The 11,950-nt window shown below is 54.5% G+C and overlaps 1 protein-coding gene across 4 annotated transcripts in view; it reads left to right on the top strand.

Annotated features, from left to right (window-relative positions):
- Positions 1–898: 898 nt before the first annotated feature.
- Positions 899–11,950, top strand: part of FHDC1 (FH2 domain containing 1) — a 52,742-nt gene continuing 41,690 nt past the window's right edge. The window contains exons 1-2 of one of the 4 annotated variants that reach the window (XM_007529447.3): positions 899–1,373; positions 8,354–8,998. In XM_007529447.3, coding sequence (XP_007529509.2) covers positions 8,504–8,998 — 495 coding nt within the window. In that variant the 5' untranslated portion in view covers positions 899–1,373; positions 8,354–8,503. Of the gene's footprint in view, positions 1,374–1,444; positions 1,578–2,425; positions 2,668–5,097; positions 5,179–8,353; positions 8,999–11,950 lie in introns of those variants that run through there. The other 3 variants (XM_060178933.1, XM_060178934.1, XM_060178936.1) reach the window with 3 other exon arrangements.

The following is an 11,950-nucleotide window of genomic DNA, read 5'->3' as shown; positions in this document are numbered from 1 at the left end:
GTGAAATTCTTTGAAAAAAATAAATCTTTCAAAAAAGAGTAAATAAATAAAGGGGGCTGGGCAGTGGCTTACACAATTAAGCACATATATTACTAAGTGCAAGGATCCGGGTTCAAACCTCCATTACATACCTACAGGAAGGAAGTTCGTGAGTGGTGAACCAGGTCTGCAGGTGTCTCTCTTTCTCTCTCTTCCCTTCTTTCTTTTTAAAAATATTTATTTATTTAATTAATAAACAGAGAAATTGAGAGGAGAGGGGGAGGTAGAGAGAGGAAAAGAGACAGAAAGACACCTACAGCCTTGCTTTACCACTCATGAAGCTTTCCACCTGCAGGTGGAGACCAGGGGCTTGAACGTAGTTCCATACACTGTTACTTGTTCACTAGACCAGGTGTGCCACCGGCGCTCCCTCCCTCTCCCTCTCCCTCTCCCTCTCCCTCTCCCTCTCCCTCTCCCTCTCCCTCTCCCTCTCCCTCTCCCTCCCCTCCCCTCCCCCTCTCCCCCCTCCCCCCTCTCCCCCTTCCCCCCTCTCCCCCTCTCCCCCTCTCTCCCTCTCTCCCTCTCTCTCCCTCGCCCCCCCCCCCCACCTCTCTTACTGTTTTATTGGATTTCCCTGGATGTTGGGTCTGGTCAGTGGTCCAGACCGGGCTGTGTGTCCTGGTGGCCACACTCAGAGTTTCTCTCTCTCTCTGGTCACGTGGAGGTGAGGCCAGGCTGGGGCCCTGAGGCTGCGGAGGAGGAAGTCCCAACACCCAGGGCTGGAAAAGCTCGCCCGGGTCTGTTATCTGGGATCACGAGGCCAACGTTGCGATGACTTCACCCCCCGTCAGAGGGCGCCTCCCGTCCCCGCAGCGGCCTCCCAGCCCAGGCGCCCGGCGCCACCAACGGATCCGACCGCCCCGGGCGCAGAGCTCCTCCAGGGCGAGTGTTCGCGCCCCCGACCGGGACTGCGCGACACTGCTCCTAACCTCTCCCGACCCAGAACCCCCAAAGTCCTGCTGCTCATCCTTGTGGAGATGGAAAAAGGGAGGCCCGAGCGCCCGGGCTGGCTGAGCCGGGGGAGGCGCGGAGCTGGGGGAGGAGCTGGGGGAGTTCACGCAGGGTAGCAGCGGGGGGCGGGGTGCGTGTGGCACGTGTGCGGGGTGGGTGCGCTGGGGGGGGGGACCCCGGGAGGCTGCTGCAGAGGCGCCTTTGTGAATACACTTGCCGACTCCGAAGCCAGCGTGGCGGCTGCCCTGCCGGGCGCCACTAGGACCCCCGGCTCCTCTTCTCTGCCGGCCCGCAGCGCCCTCCCTCCCTGTCTCCGAGACCGGGCGTCCGCGCCAGCCTGCGGGCACCGAGCCTCAGGCCCCCGGGGCCCCGCGCAGGTGAAGGTGAGCGGCCGGCGGCGGGCTGCGGGCGGACTGGGGGGTGGGGGAGTAGGAAGGAGGTGTAGCCCTGGCTCTGCGCGGAGCTGCCAGTCTGCAGCCGCGTTACCTGAGGCCGCCCCGCCTTCCCCGCGGCCGGGCGGTGCAGACCCGGAGGCTCAGACCTGAGGGAGGCTGACCGGGCGCCGGGAGCGGGTGCGCCCGCGGCTGGTGAGTGCGACCCGAATTAGGGGGCGCCGGGGCCGGGATCGGGGGTGGGGGGACGGCGAGGCATCAGCCGGCTGCGGATGCCCGCAGCGCCCCGGGAAGAGCGGCTAAGTGAGCCCAGAGCCCGCCGGCAGCCTGAAGGGTGATGGGTGTGGGGTGGAAGGAGCTGCGCGCCCCCAGCCCGACACCCCGAGCGGCTCTGCAGGGAGGCGGGGGCAGCCGGCCGGGGACGCGCGGCCGGGCATCGGGCCCGGGAGGGACCCGGGACGGCTGGTTGCGCCTCGGCTGCCGAGACTGGGCGCACTGTGCGCCCCACCCGGTCCCCGGGCACCCGGGACGGCTCCGGGAGACACGAGTTACTCGGGGGAGGCTGGGACCCTCGCCCCGGCACCCCGGCCCCTTAGCCTCGGGTACCCCAGGACTCTGGCCCCAGCACCCCGGGCCTGTCCCTCTGGCTCTGTCCCTGCGAAGCTGTGGCCAGGAGCTGCGTCCAGCGCTTTGGGGTGCTAGGTGTGTGTGGGGGGGGGAGGAGGGTCCCCGCAGCCCTACTGAGTCTGGGACGGCGGCTGAGGCTGCAGCCCCGGGACCTCACTCCAGGCGGCCCGGCTCCTCTGGGCTGAGCCGCAGTGCGGCCAGGCCCCGGATCCCGGGCTTGGGGGTGTCGCCGCGGAGCCTCGGCGAGAGGGCGAACCCCTTGTCGCTTCTGACCCAGGGACGCCTTCGCTCTTAGCCCCCCAACCGCAACACCCGGCTCCTGGGAGCTCTGTGCGGTGGCCTCAGCGGTGGGGGCTGGGGACCCCCCATTTCAGCCCTGCCCCGTGAAGGAGGGCGGGGGCGAGGGCCTGCGGGGTCGCTTCTGCCCGGGGGTTGGTGAACGCTCGGTCCGTGGGCTGGGGGGTGCGACCCGTCCCCGGAGGTGGCTGCGGGGCGCGGCGGGGGCGTCTATCTCGTTGGCGCCCCCACCCTCCGTGGGCGATGCCTGGCCCGCTGGGGTGCCGCTCTCCCCTTCGCTCCTTCTGGCGTCGCGGCGCAGAATCTGCGCCCCCCCGCCCCCGGGACCCGAACCCCGGTGTGGCCGAGCCAGGGCGCCGCGGTGAGTGGCGCAGGGTAGGAAGGCGGGCCCGGGGCAAGGATCTGGGGTCGCGCCGCACAGCAGACCCAGGGAAGCTCTCTGCGTCCCGACATGGGGAAAGGGCTCGCGTCACCCCCGTTAGTGAAGACCCCAGGGTTGGGGCGGCTACGACCCCCTCTTTTGACCCACAGAGGGAGCTCGCCCCCTCCCCCACAGGGTACCCTTAGGCGCTCACTCCCCCCGTTTGGGGACGTGGATTGAAGCTGAAAATGCACTCAGGACCTCACGTCCCCTCCGCTCTCGGGGTGCCGAGCCTGTGGGCGGGGGTGGCCGGGATGCTGGGACTGGCCGCGCAGGCTGGGCGGGCTCGCTCTCCTGGCTCGGGCGCGGGGGAAGCCGGGTGTCGCCTCTCTGCTGGGGCTGTGCGGGTCACCCCACGCCCTAGTGCGTTCCTCTGCTGCTGCTCCCCAAACCCAGCCTGCCCTGCCCCCTGCATTCCCTGCTAACCCTGTCTGTCACCGAGGGGTGCAGGCCAACCCTTCCTGTCCCCTGCGCCTCCGCGGCCTGGAGGAGACGGTGTCCCGGCTGTCACTCGGGTTGCGCCTGCGGGCGGGCGCGCCTGGCGGAGCGATCAGCTGGGGCTGCCCTGGGGGGCTTCCGCCTAGTTCCCAGGAAAACCCAGAGAGCCCTCCCCTCCCTCCTACTCCCGGAACTAGAACCCCTGCCTGTGCTTTTTTTTTTTTTTTTTTTTTCCCCTTTTTGACACCAAGGACAAAGTTATGCTTGGCGCTTTGTAGGAGTTATCTGAAGCCCTTGGCCACAGACACCCTCATTCAGACACCAGCCGTGGTCAGGGCACCCCGGGTTCAAATTTCCCTGCAGTGAGGCTGCTCAGCTGCAGGGAGACTGTCCTCGGAGACACCCCCCCCCCCCACACACACACACACAGAATTCCTGATGAAAGGAGTCCCATCCTGGGAAGGTTAGGAGACTCTCCCCATACTGGGGGCGAGGTGGGTCAGACTCCACCTGACTCCCGGTCCTGGGGAGATTAATGGGACACTGAAGCTCTCCACACTGAGCCAGAGCTGATACCCTGGTCCCTGCAGGAAACCCCAGGTTCCTACAGTGTGTTTAAGGTCCCTGCTGTCACTAAGTGTCTCTCTCCTCAAAGCTTCCCAGAAGAGTATGCGTGGGCAGTGTTAGAGAAACCTAACTTGTGCCTATTTTAAAGTCTCAGGAGGCTGTGGAAGGTGCTAGAACACAGCCATCTTCCACCCAGCCTTCTCTTTGACATTGGAAATTGTTTGGGGGTGGGGGTAGCAGTCCAATCAAAGCCCCATTGAGGCCCCTGGTGAAGGCATTAGCATCTTAGCTAATCATTGCTAGAGAACTCATTCATCCGAAGCTGTTGGGGGTCTGGGGACCCTTGCTTGTTGCCCTGGGAAAAAATTAGCCAGACAACATACCAGGAACAATGTTGTAAATTTTCTTTTGTCCCTTTAACTTTTGAGAAGCAGTGTTCTCTCTGGAGACAGGGCAGGGGGTAGGTAGGTAGGGGGTACACACCGCACCCCTGCCTTGAGTCCCAGAGGCTTAGTGGTGCAGCACAGAGCCTTGTGTCTGGGATACACGCTTTCCCCAGCTTGTCACCAGTCTTGGGGTAATCCAGAAACGTGTCAGCCTATATGGAATTGGTGAATTGCAGGATCCACCACTTTTCCACGCAGGAGAGTTTTTATGCGTCGGGGTATTTCAGAACACGTAAGGCTTGCCTGCACAGTCTTGAAAAAAGAAGAGTTCAAATATAACTATAAACTGTAATTGACAATGAGTCATTTGCTCTAGGAGTGCCAACTATGAAAACAACCTAGTTATGCCCCTAATGATAATTATGAAGGCTCCTTTCAAAAAGCCAGTTGCCTCCCGAGTAAGCTGTAAGCTGGCCTGGGTGAATCTCTTAAAATTTTACTTTCTGTAAGCACTGCAGATGTAATGAACTGTACTCTTGGAAAATGGGGGGAACTCCACTTAACAACCGGAAATGCTACTTTCTACCCATACATAGTGAAAAAATCCTTTTAAATTTTTATTTATTTATTCATTTATTTATTCGTTGCCTCCAGAGTTATCGCTGGGACTCTGCCTGTACTATGAATCCACCGCTCCTGGCGGCCATTCTTTTCATTGTTGTTGTTGCTACTGCTGTTGTTGTTGGACAGAACAGAGAGAAATCAAACGGAGGGAAAGACAGAGAGGGAGAGAGAAAGATAGACACCTGCAGACCTGTTTCACTGCTTGCAAAGTGACCCCCCCCCCGCAGGTGGGGAGCTGGGGGCTTGAACTGGGATCTTTGCACCGATCCTTGTGCTTCGCACTAGGTGCGCTTAACCTGGTGTGCTATCGACCGGCCCCCAGAAAACATTTTTTCATTTGCTAGGACACAGAAAGTGAGTGGGGAGGAGGAGATAGAGAAGGGGAGCCGAGAGACACCTGCAGCCCTACTTCATTTGTGAAGCTTCCCGCCCGCAGGTGGGGATCAGAGATTTGAGCCTCGGTCCTTTCAGATGTGTTTGCTCAACCAGGTGTGCCACTGTCCGTATGTAGTTTTTAGAGCTTAATATTCAAATGCTTTCTAAAGACATTTGTTCTTGTATTATAGTGATAAGTTAAAATAAACTCACTAAGTTGAAAAAGACCAATTCCATCCAATAAAATAGCAGAGAATGTTAAAGGTATATTCTAGCAGTCACACATATTTTAGATCCCAACACACCTTATTTATTTAGTTATTTTGTTTGTGGAGACAGGGCCTTGCCCATGTGTGATTTTACCACTCAGGGCTCGCTCGCTCACTCGCTTGCTCTTTCTTTTTTTCTTTCACTTTTTGCCTCCAGGGTTATTGCTGGGGCTCAGTGCCTGCACTATATATATCCACTGCTCCTGGAGGCTGTTTTTTCCCTTTTGTTGCCTTTGTTGTTTATTATTGTTGTTGTTATTATTATTGTTGTTGTTGTCATCACTGTCGTTGTTGCTGGATAGGACAGAGAGAAATGGAGAGAGGTGAGAAAGACAGAGAGGGAGAGAAAGATAGACATCTGCAGACTTGCTTCACTGCCTGTGAATTGACCCACCTGCAGGTGGAGAGCCAGGGGCTCGAACCAGGATCCTTACCCGTGTCCTTGCGCTTTGGGCTGCTCTTTCATTCAGATAAAGGAAAGACATTACAGTCTTGGAGCTTCCTCTCATTGCCAAAGCACCCCCATGTGGTGCCAGGTTCACATTTGGGCTGAGTGTATGGCAAGGTAGGCGCCCTGCCCAGCAAGCTAAGGTCCAGCCCCCAATGCACGTTTTAAAGCATATGGATAGGGGCCAGGTAGTAGTTTGCCTGTTAGAGTGCACATGTTACAATGTGCAAAGACCCAGGTTCAAGCCCCCGGTTCCCACCTGCAGGGGGAAAAGTTTCAAGAACGGTGAAGCAGTTCTGCGGGTGTCTCTCCCCCGCTCTTTCTCTCTCTCTCTCTGCCTCTACCTAACAAATAAATAGATAAATAAATAAGAAGCAAAGCAATGGAATAGTCTGTGAAAATAGAGATGAGACGTAGCTGTGGTCATGGTGCTTGCTAACACGAGCTAACTCTGTCCCAGGCATCTCTGTAAGGACTTAGTTCATTTGTCCTTGCACACACAGGTCAGTGAAATTGAGGTGCTACAATGTTGGGGAGACAGCCTAAGGTTGCAGAGCTAAGGAGTAGCAGAGCTGGGTCTGAGGAAGAGAACTCTGTTCCTGGAAGCATCACTCGAAGGCAGCTGTACCCCCAGCACACTGCACACGTCTCAGTAGAGCGTTTTCATGGTGTCTGAGTTAGTGTCACCAGACTGCTTGCTCCCATGTCATTGGGGCTATCAGGACAACCAGTATCTGCAAGTGTGAGCACTAACAGCTGTGCTGCAAGACTCAGCACCCCCCTTTTTTTTCTTTTACCAGAGCACTCACTGCTTAGCTATGGTTTTGGTGGCACTGGGGACTGAACCTGGGACTTCTGTTGGTTCAAGCATGAAATTCTTTTTTTGCAGAATCACTATGCTACCTCTCCAGCTCTCACAGGCCCATTGTTTCTTTTCCTTTTCCTTTTCTTTTCTCTTCTTTCTTTCTTTCTTTCTTTCTTTCATACCAGAGCACTGCTCAGCTCTGGCTTATGGTGATGTGTGTGTGTGTGTGTGTGTGTGTGTGTGTGTGTCCTCTGCTACGTCTTTGTTCCTGGTGAGATGTCTGGTTGGCTCCCAAATAGTGGCTTTGCTGGAATCCAAAGCCACAGCTTGGGAAGCAGTGCTGGAGTTTTATCAGTGCTTCCCAGCTGGTTGCTCTGCCGCTGGAGAGAGAACTTGGACGCCTAGCGAGTGAGGCCAAGTGGTGGGAACAGCAAGGCTTGCCTTGAAGCTGGAAACTTCCATCTCCTATCTGGTGTCATCTTAGGTGTGTGTGTGTGGGGGGTGGGGGTGGTGGGCATGCCAAGTGGAGCAGGTGACTAAGTCAGGGGGACAAGTGAGGGCCGACCCACTGGTGGACAGGTCAGCAAGTCAGGTCTCCCTGAGCGTCTCAGCGTGGAGTGGAGGCTTCCAGCGAGATTATCACTTCTAGGCAGTAAAGTCTGCTTCATGATCAGAAGCGCTTTAATGCACCTTTGGCTGCTTGGCTCCTGTGATCCGAATACGCAGCTCATCTGGGAGGGTGGCCACTGGTCTCTGAAGGGGGTAGTTTGTATTAAAATGATTTTCTTCGGGCCAGCAGGTGGCTCAGTGCTGGAGGGCATAGGACTCAGGAAAGTGTGAGGTCCTAAGTTTGATCCCTGCCACTGCATGTGCCTTGCTTCTCGCTCATAAAAAATATTTATGTATTTGTTTTAGTAAGTGTTTTTCTAGAGTACTGCTCAGCTCTGATTTACGGTACTGCTGGTAATTGAACCTGGGACCTCTGGTGACTCAAACATTAAAGTCTTTATCAGGCTATCACTCTGGTTCAAAATAAAAATAACTTAAACAATGATTTTTTTAAAAGACTTTATTTTAATAAGAGAGATCATAGTACTGTTCAACTCTGGCTTACGGTAGTGCTGGGGATTGAACTTGGGACCTCAGAGCCTTAGATAGTAAAGTCTCTCGCATAATCATTATGCCATCTTCCTTGCCCTAAACAATGGTTTCTTTCTTTCTTTTTTCTTTTTCTTTTTTCTTCTCTTTGGAGCTTCACTGACCTTGGATCAACTTATTCAGCTGGGAGGTTGGGGGGCTGGTGGTGGTTGAACATACACATTACCATACATGAGGACCTGGGTTCAAGTCCTCAGTCCCCACTTACACTGGAGAAGCTTCATGAGCAGTGAAGCAGGTCTTCCAGTGTCTCTCTCTCTACCTCTCTCATTACCTTTCAATTTCTCTCTGTCATATCAAATAAAATAGAAAGAAGAAAAGAAAAAGAAAAAAATGCCAGAAGCAATGGATTTGTTCAGAAGATACTGAGCCCCAATGATAACCCTGCTCGAAATAAGAAATGAGACAGAGGGAGAGAGAACAGGAGACTACAGCACTGACTGAAGCTTCCTTCAGTGCTGTGGGGGCCCGGTTTGAACCTAGGGCGTGTGTGGCAAAGCAACACCCTAAATGATGGTTTTTCTGTGCCTGTTCTGACACTGTTCTCCTCCTGTAGGTTTGGAAGATGTCCTGCACCCTGACCCTCCAGCCTGGCCGCTGGCCCTTGGGGAGAGACCCCTGACCCCCGCCTGATGTGTGCCTCCCCCTGGCCCGCCTCTCCCTGGCCCGGCTCGTGTGGGCGCCACCTGGCAGGGCGGACAGTACTATGCATGTTATGAACTGTGTCTCCTTGGTCAGCGACAAGGACAATGGGCAGGTGGCCCCGGCCGCTGGCCTCATGATCGGAACCCCGCCGCCCCCCGCTCCACCACCGCCCCCGCCCCCGCCACCACCGCCGCCATGCCCCTTCCCAGGGGATGGCTTTACCCCTTCCCCGCCGCCACCTCCGCCGCCCCCCTTGCCCGGGGGACCCCCTGCTCCCCCTCCGCCTCCCGGACTGCCCCCCACTGCTCACCTGAATGGCTTCGGCCACCTGGGGAAGAAGAGGCGCATGCGCAGCTTCTTCTGGAAGACCATCCCGGAGGAGCAGGTGCGTGGCAAGACCAACATCTGGACGCTGGCGGCGCGCCAGCAGCAGCAGTACCAGATCGACTCCAGGACGGTGGAAGAGCTCTTCGGGCAGCAGGACGACGGCAACAAGGGCGCCCCTTCTAGGCGCGGCGGGGCTCTGAACGCGTCCTTCAGGGAGGCCCGAGAGGAGGTAGGACGCCTCACTGTCTGGGCGCTTACTGGGGTCCCTGGGGAGGTGCAGGTCCTGCTCTGGAGGTGACAGGAGGGAAGACTGGGGAGGAGCTGGGGCTGAGGAGCAAGGGGGAAAAAAAAGGGGGGTCTTCCTGGATACAGTTATGCTTTCTAGGACAAAACACCTCGTCAATTACTTCCTTAGTGAGGGGGCATCCTTAGTGTTGTCTTTTTCTTTCTCTTTAAAATATCTTATTTTTTTATTTTAATGAGAAATACATACACACACACAGAGAGAGAGAGAGAGGGAGAGGGACAGCAGAGCACTGCTCAGCTCTGGCTTATTGTAGGGCTGGGGATTGAACCTGGAACCTCAGGCCTCAGGCATGAGAGTCTTTGGCATCACCATTATGCTGGCATCTCAGCCCCTTTTTTCTTCTCTTTTATTTCCTCGTCATTGGGGCATTACCACTCCACATGGGCAGACTTTTTCAGGTAGACAGAGACAGAGGCATGTCGAGAGGGAGAGACACCACAGCACATGACCTGGGTGAGCTATCGCCGGCCTAGGATGCTCCCTTTTCCCCCCTCTCCCTCTCCAGTTTTCTTTCAAAAAGTGTTTAATAAGGCCTTTCATTCTCGGATCTCTGAACTGTATCATTATTTTGTTTTGACCAAAGAGCACTGCTTAGCACTGTTTCAGGGAGTACCAGGGATTGTACCTGGGACCTTGAAGCCTCAGGCAGGAGAATCTCCTGCCTGACCATTATGCCATCTCCCCACCCTCTGGACTCTATCATAGCCATTGTGGAACAGGGATCTCTGGAGAGCCCAGGCATAAAGCACCTTTCAGATAGATTTTGAAGGGAACACATTTCCAGAGAACATAAAATGTGTGATTATGGGGGTGGGGGGAAGCAAAGCCAGCATTTTGTAAGAGGCCGACTGAAAGCCTGGTCTCTGAGTGACAGGCCACCCATAGATGACAGGAATAGTGTCAGAAAAATCACTTGCAGGTGATCTGTGTTATGAGTGGGGAATTAAATGAAGGAACCTCTGTAAGCACAGAAAAATCAGGAAAGGAGGGATTAGAAGGACAGACTGTGTATGTGCACATTTTGTAATCAGTTGTGACAGAGCAAAGATGGGGCCCACTTGATAAGACCTGGGCAGGGCTCATGCATGAAGTGGCAGCTTGCTGCATTATTGAATTCCTGGGTTTACAGTCTTGGCCTCTTTCTCAGTGACTAAGGAATCTTTCCTTCTTTTCACTCATTCACTTGGGCCTGTGGGAGGCAGCTGGTGTGGTCCCCATCTATGACACCCAAACTAGTGAGCTGTCAGAGAAGTCATGACATATATTTTTATGCAAAAGTACATCATGACTTTTCTGACGACCCAAGATTTTATGTTTAACTGGTTTTAAAAATATGATTTCTCTTTTTGATATTTTCTCTTTTTATTTATTGGATAGAGACAGAGAGAAATTGAGAGGGAAGGGATAGAGAGGGAGAGATAGACACCTGCAGCATTACTTTACCACGTGGGAAGCTTCCCCCTGCAGGTGGAGACCAGGGGCTTGAACACGGGTCCTTATGCATTGTAGCATTTGCATTCACCCAGATTTAACTCTGGTCATGGTTCCACCCATCCCCCTGTTTAGCTTGTTTTTAAGGGGGGGGGGGGAGACAGCAGGCACCAGAGCATCAACCATTACTTTCTGGTCTGAAAAACCAGGGATGGAATCTGGGGCATCAGTCATGTAAGCCTTGTGCTGGCCAAGTGAGGGGTATCTTGTTGGAGGAGTTAGTGTGGACATGGAGTGCAGGGTTCTAGAAAGCACCTCAGTGAGTAGAAGGAAGTCCAGCTTCCTCTCCGCTTCTGAGCCAGGCCAGGATGGGGGCTTCAGGGGGTGGTGAGGAGCTTGCTGCTTTCTGTGTGTGGATTGAAAAGAGGCTAAGAGCACAAAAGAGAGAAGTAGCAGTGTGTGTGTGTGTGTGTGTGTGTGTGTGTGTGTGTGTGTGACTTCTTTTCCCAAACATGATTGAGACAGACATGTCCATTTGCAGGTCATATCTGAAATTCAGGGGGGAAAAGTCATCTTCTTTTCTTCTATGTTACCCTAGACAGGTTTTTATTTTTTCATCTTTCATTCTTTCTTTCCTTTTTAAAAAAATTAATTATATTATATATTAGTGAAAAAAAAAAAAGGAAAGAACTAGACTATCACTCTGCCACATGTGATGGCTGAGATCAAACTCAGGACCTCATGCCCAAGGGTTCTAGCTCCTTATTCACTGTACCACCTCTAAGACCACAGAAGACCACTCTTTTCATGAGAGAGGGAGAGAAAGAGAGGCTAACACACCACTTCATGATATAGCAGTGTCAGGGATTGAACCTAAGGCCTCACAGAGGCAAGTCCTGTGCTCCGCTGCTGACCTCTCCCCTTGGCCACTTATTCTGATTTTTGAACCAGAGCCTTACTCTGTTCTGGCTATTGGTGGTGCCAGGCATTGAACCTGGAACCTCTTGCACGTAAGTCCTCCATGCTACCACTTTTCTAGCTCCCTGGCCATGAACATTTTTTTTTTTAATTGCGGTGATGTACACAGAGCATTTGCCATCCTCACCTTTTTGAAACATGTCGCCCAGTGACCCTAAATCCCCACACTTCCATAACTGCCATCAGCACCCTCTCCTCTTGCAAACCCCAGGCTCTGTCCCAACAGACGCTCACTCCTCACTCGCTCTCCCTGGCACTTACTCCTGTCTGTGCACTCTAAGCGTACTAGAGGCCGCTTGAGGTGCCTCGTGTAAGTGGGATCCTACCACACCTGCCTTTCTGTGACTGACATTTCCCTCCACATAGTGTGTCCTCCGCGTGGAGCATGTGTGTCCACTGTGTGTGCACCCTTCTGTCCCCTCACCATGGTCCTTGGACACTTGGTGTGGCTCTACCTTTTGGTGA

Source organism: Erinaceus europaeus, chromosome 19 (genome assembly GCF_950295315.1).
Source record: "Erinaceus europaeus chromosome 19, mEriEur2.1, whole genome shotgun sequence".
Lineage (NCBI taxonomy): Eukaryota > Metazoa > Chordata > Mammalia > Eulipotyphla > Erinaceidae > Erinaceus > Erinaceus europaeus.
This window is presented reverse-complemented; position numbering and strand designations above follow the sequence as displayed.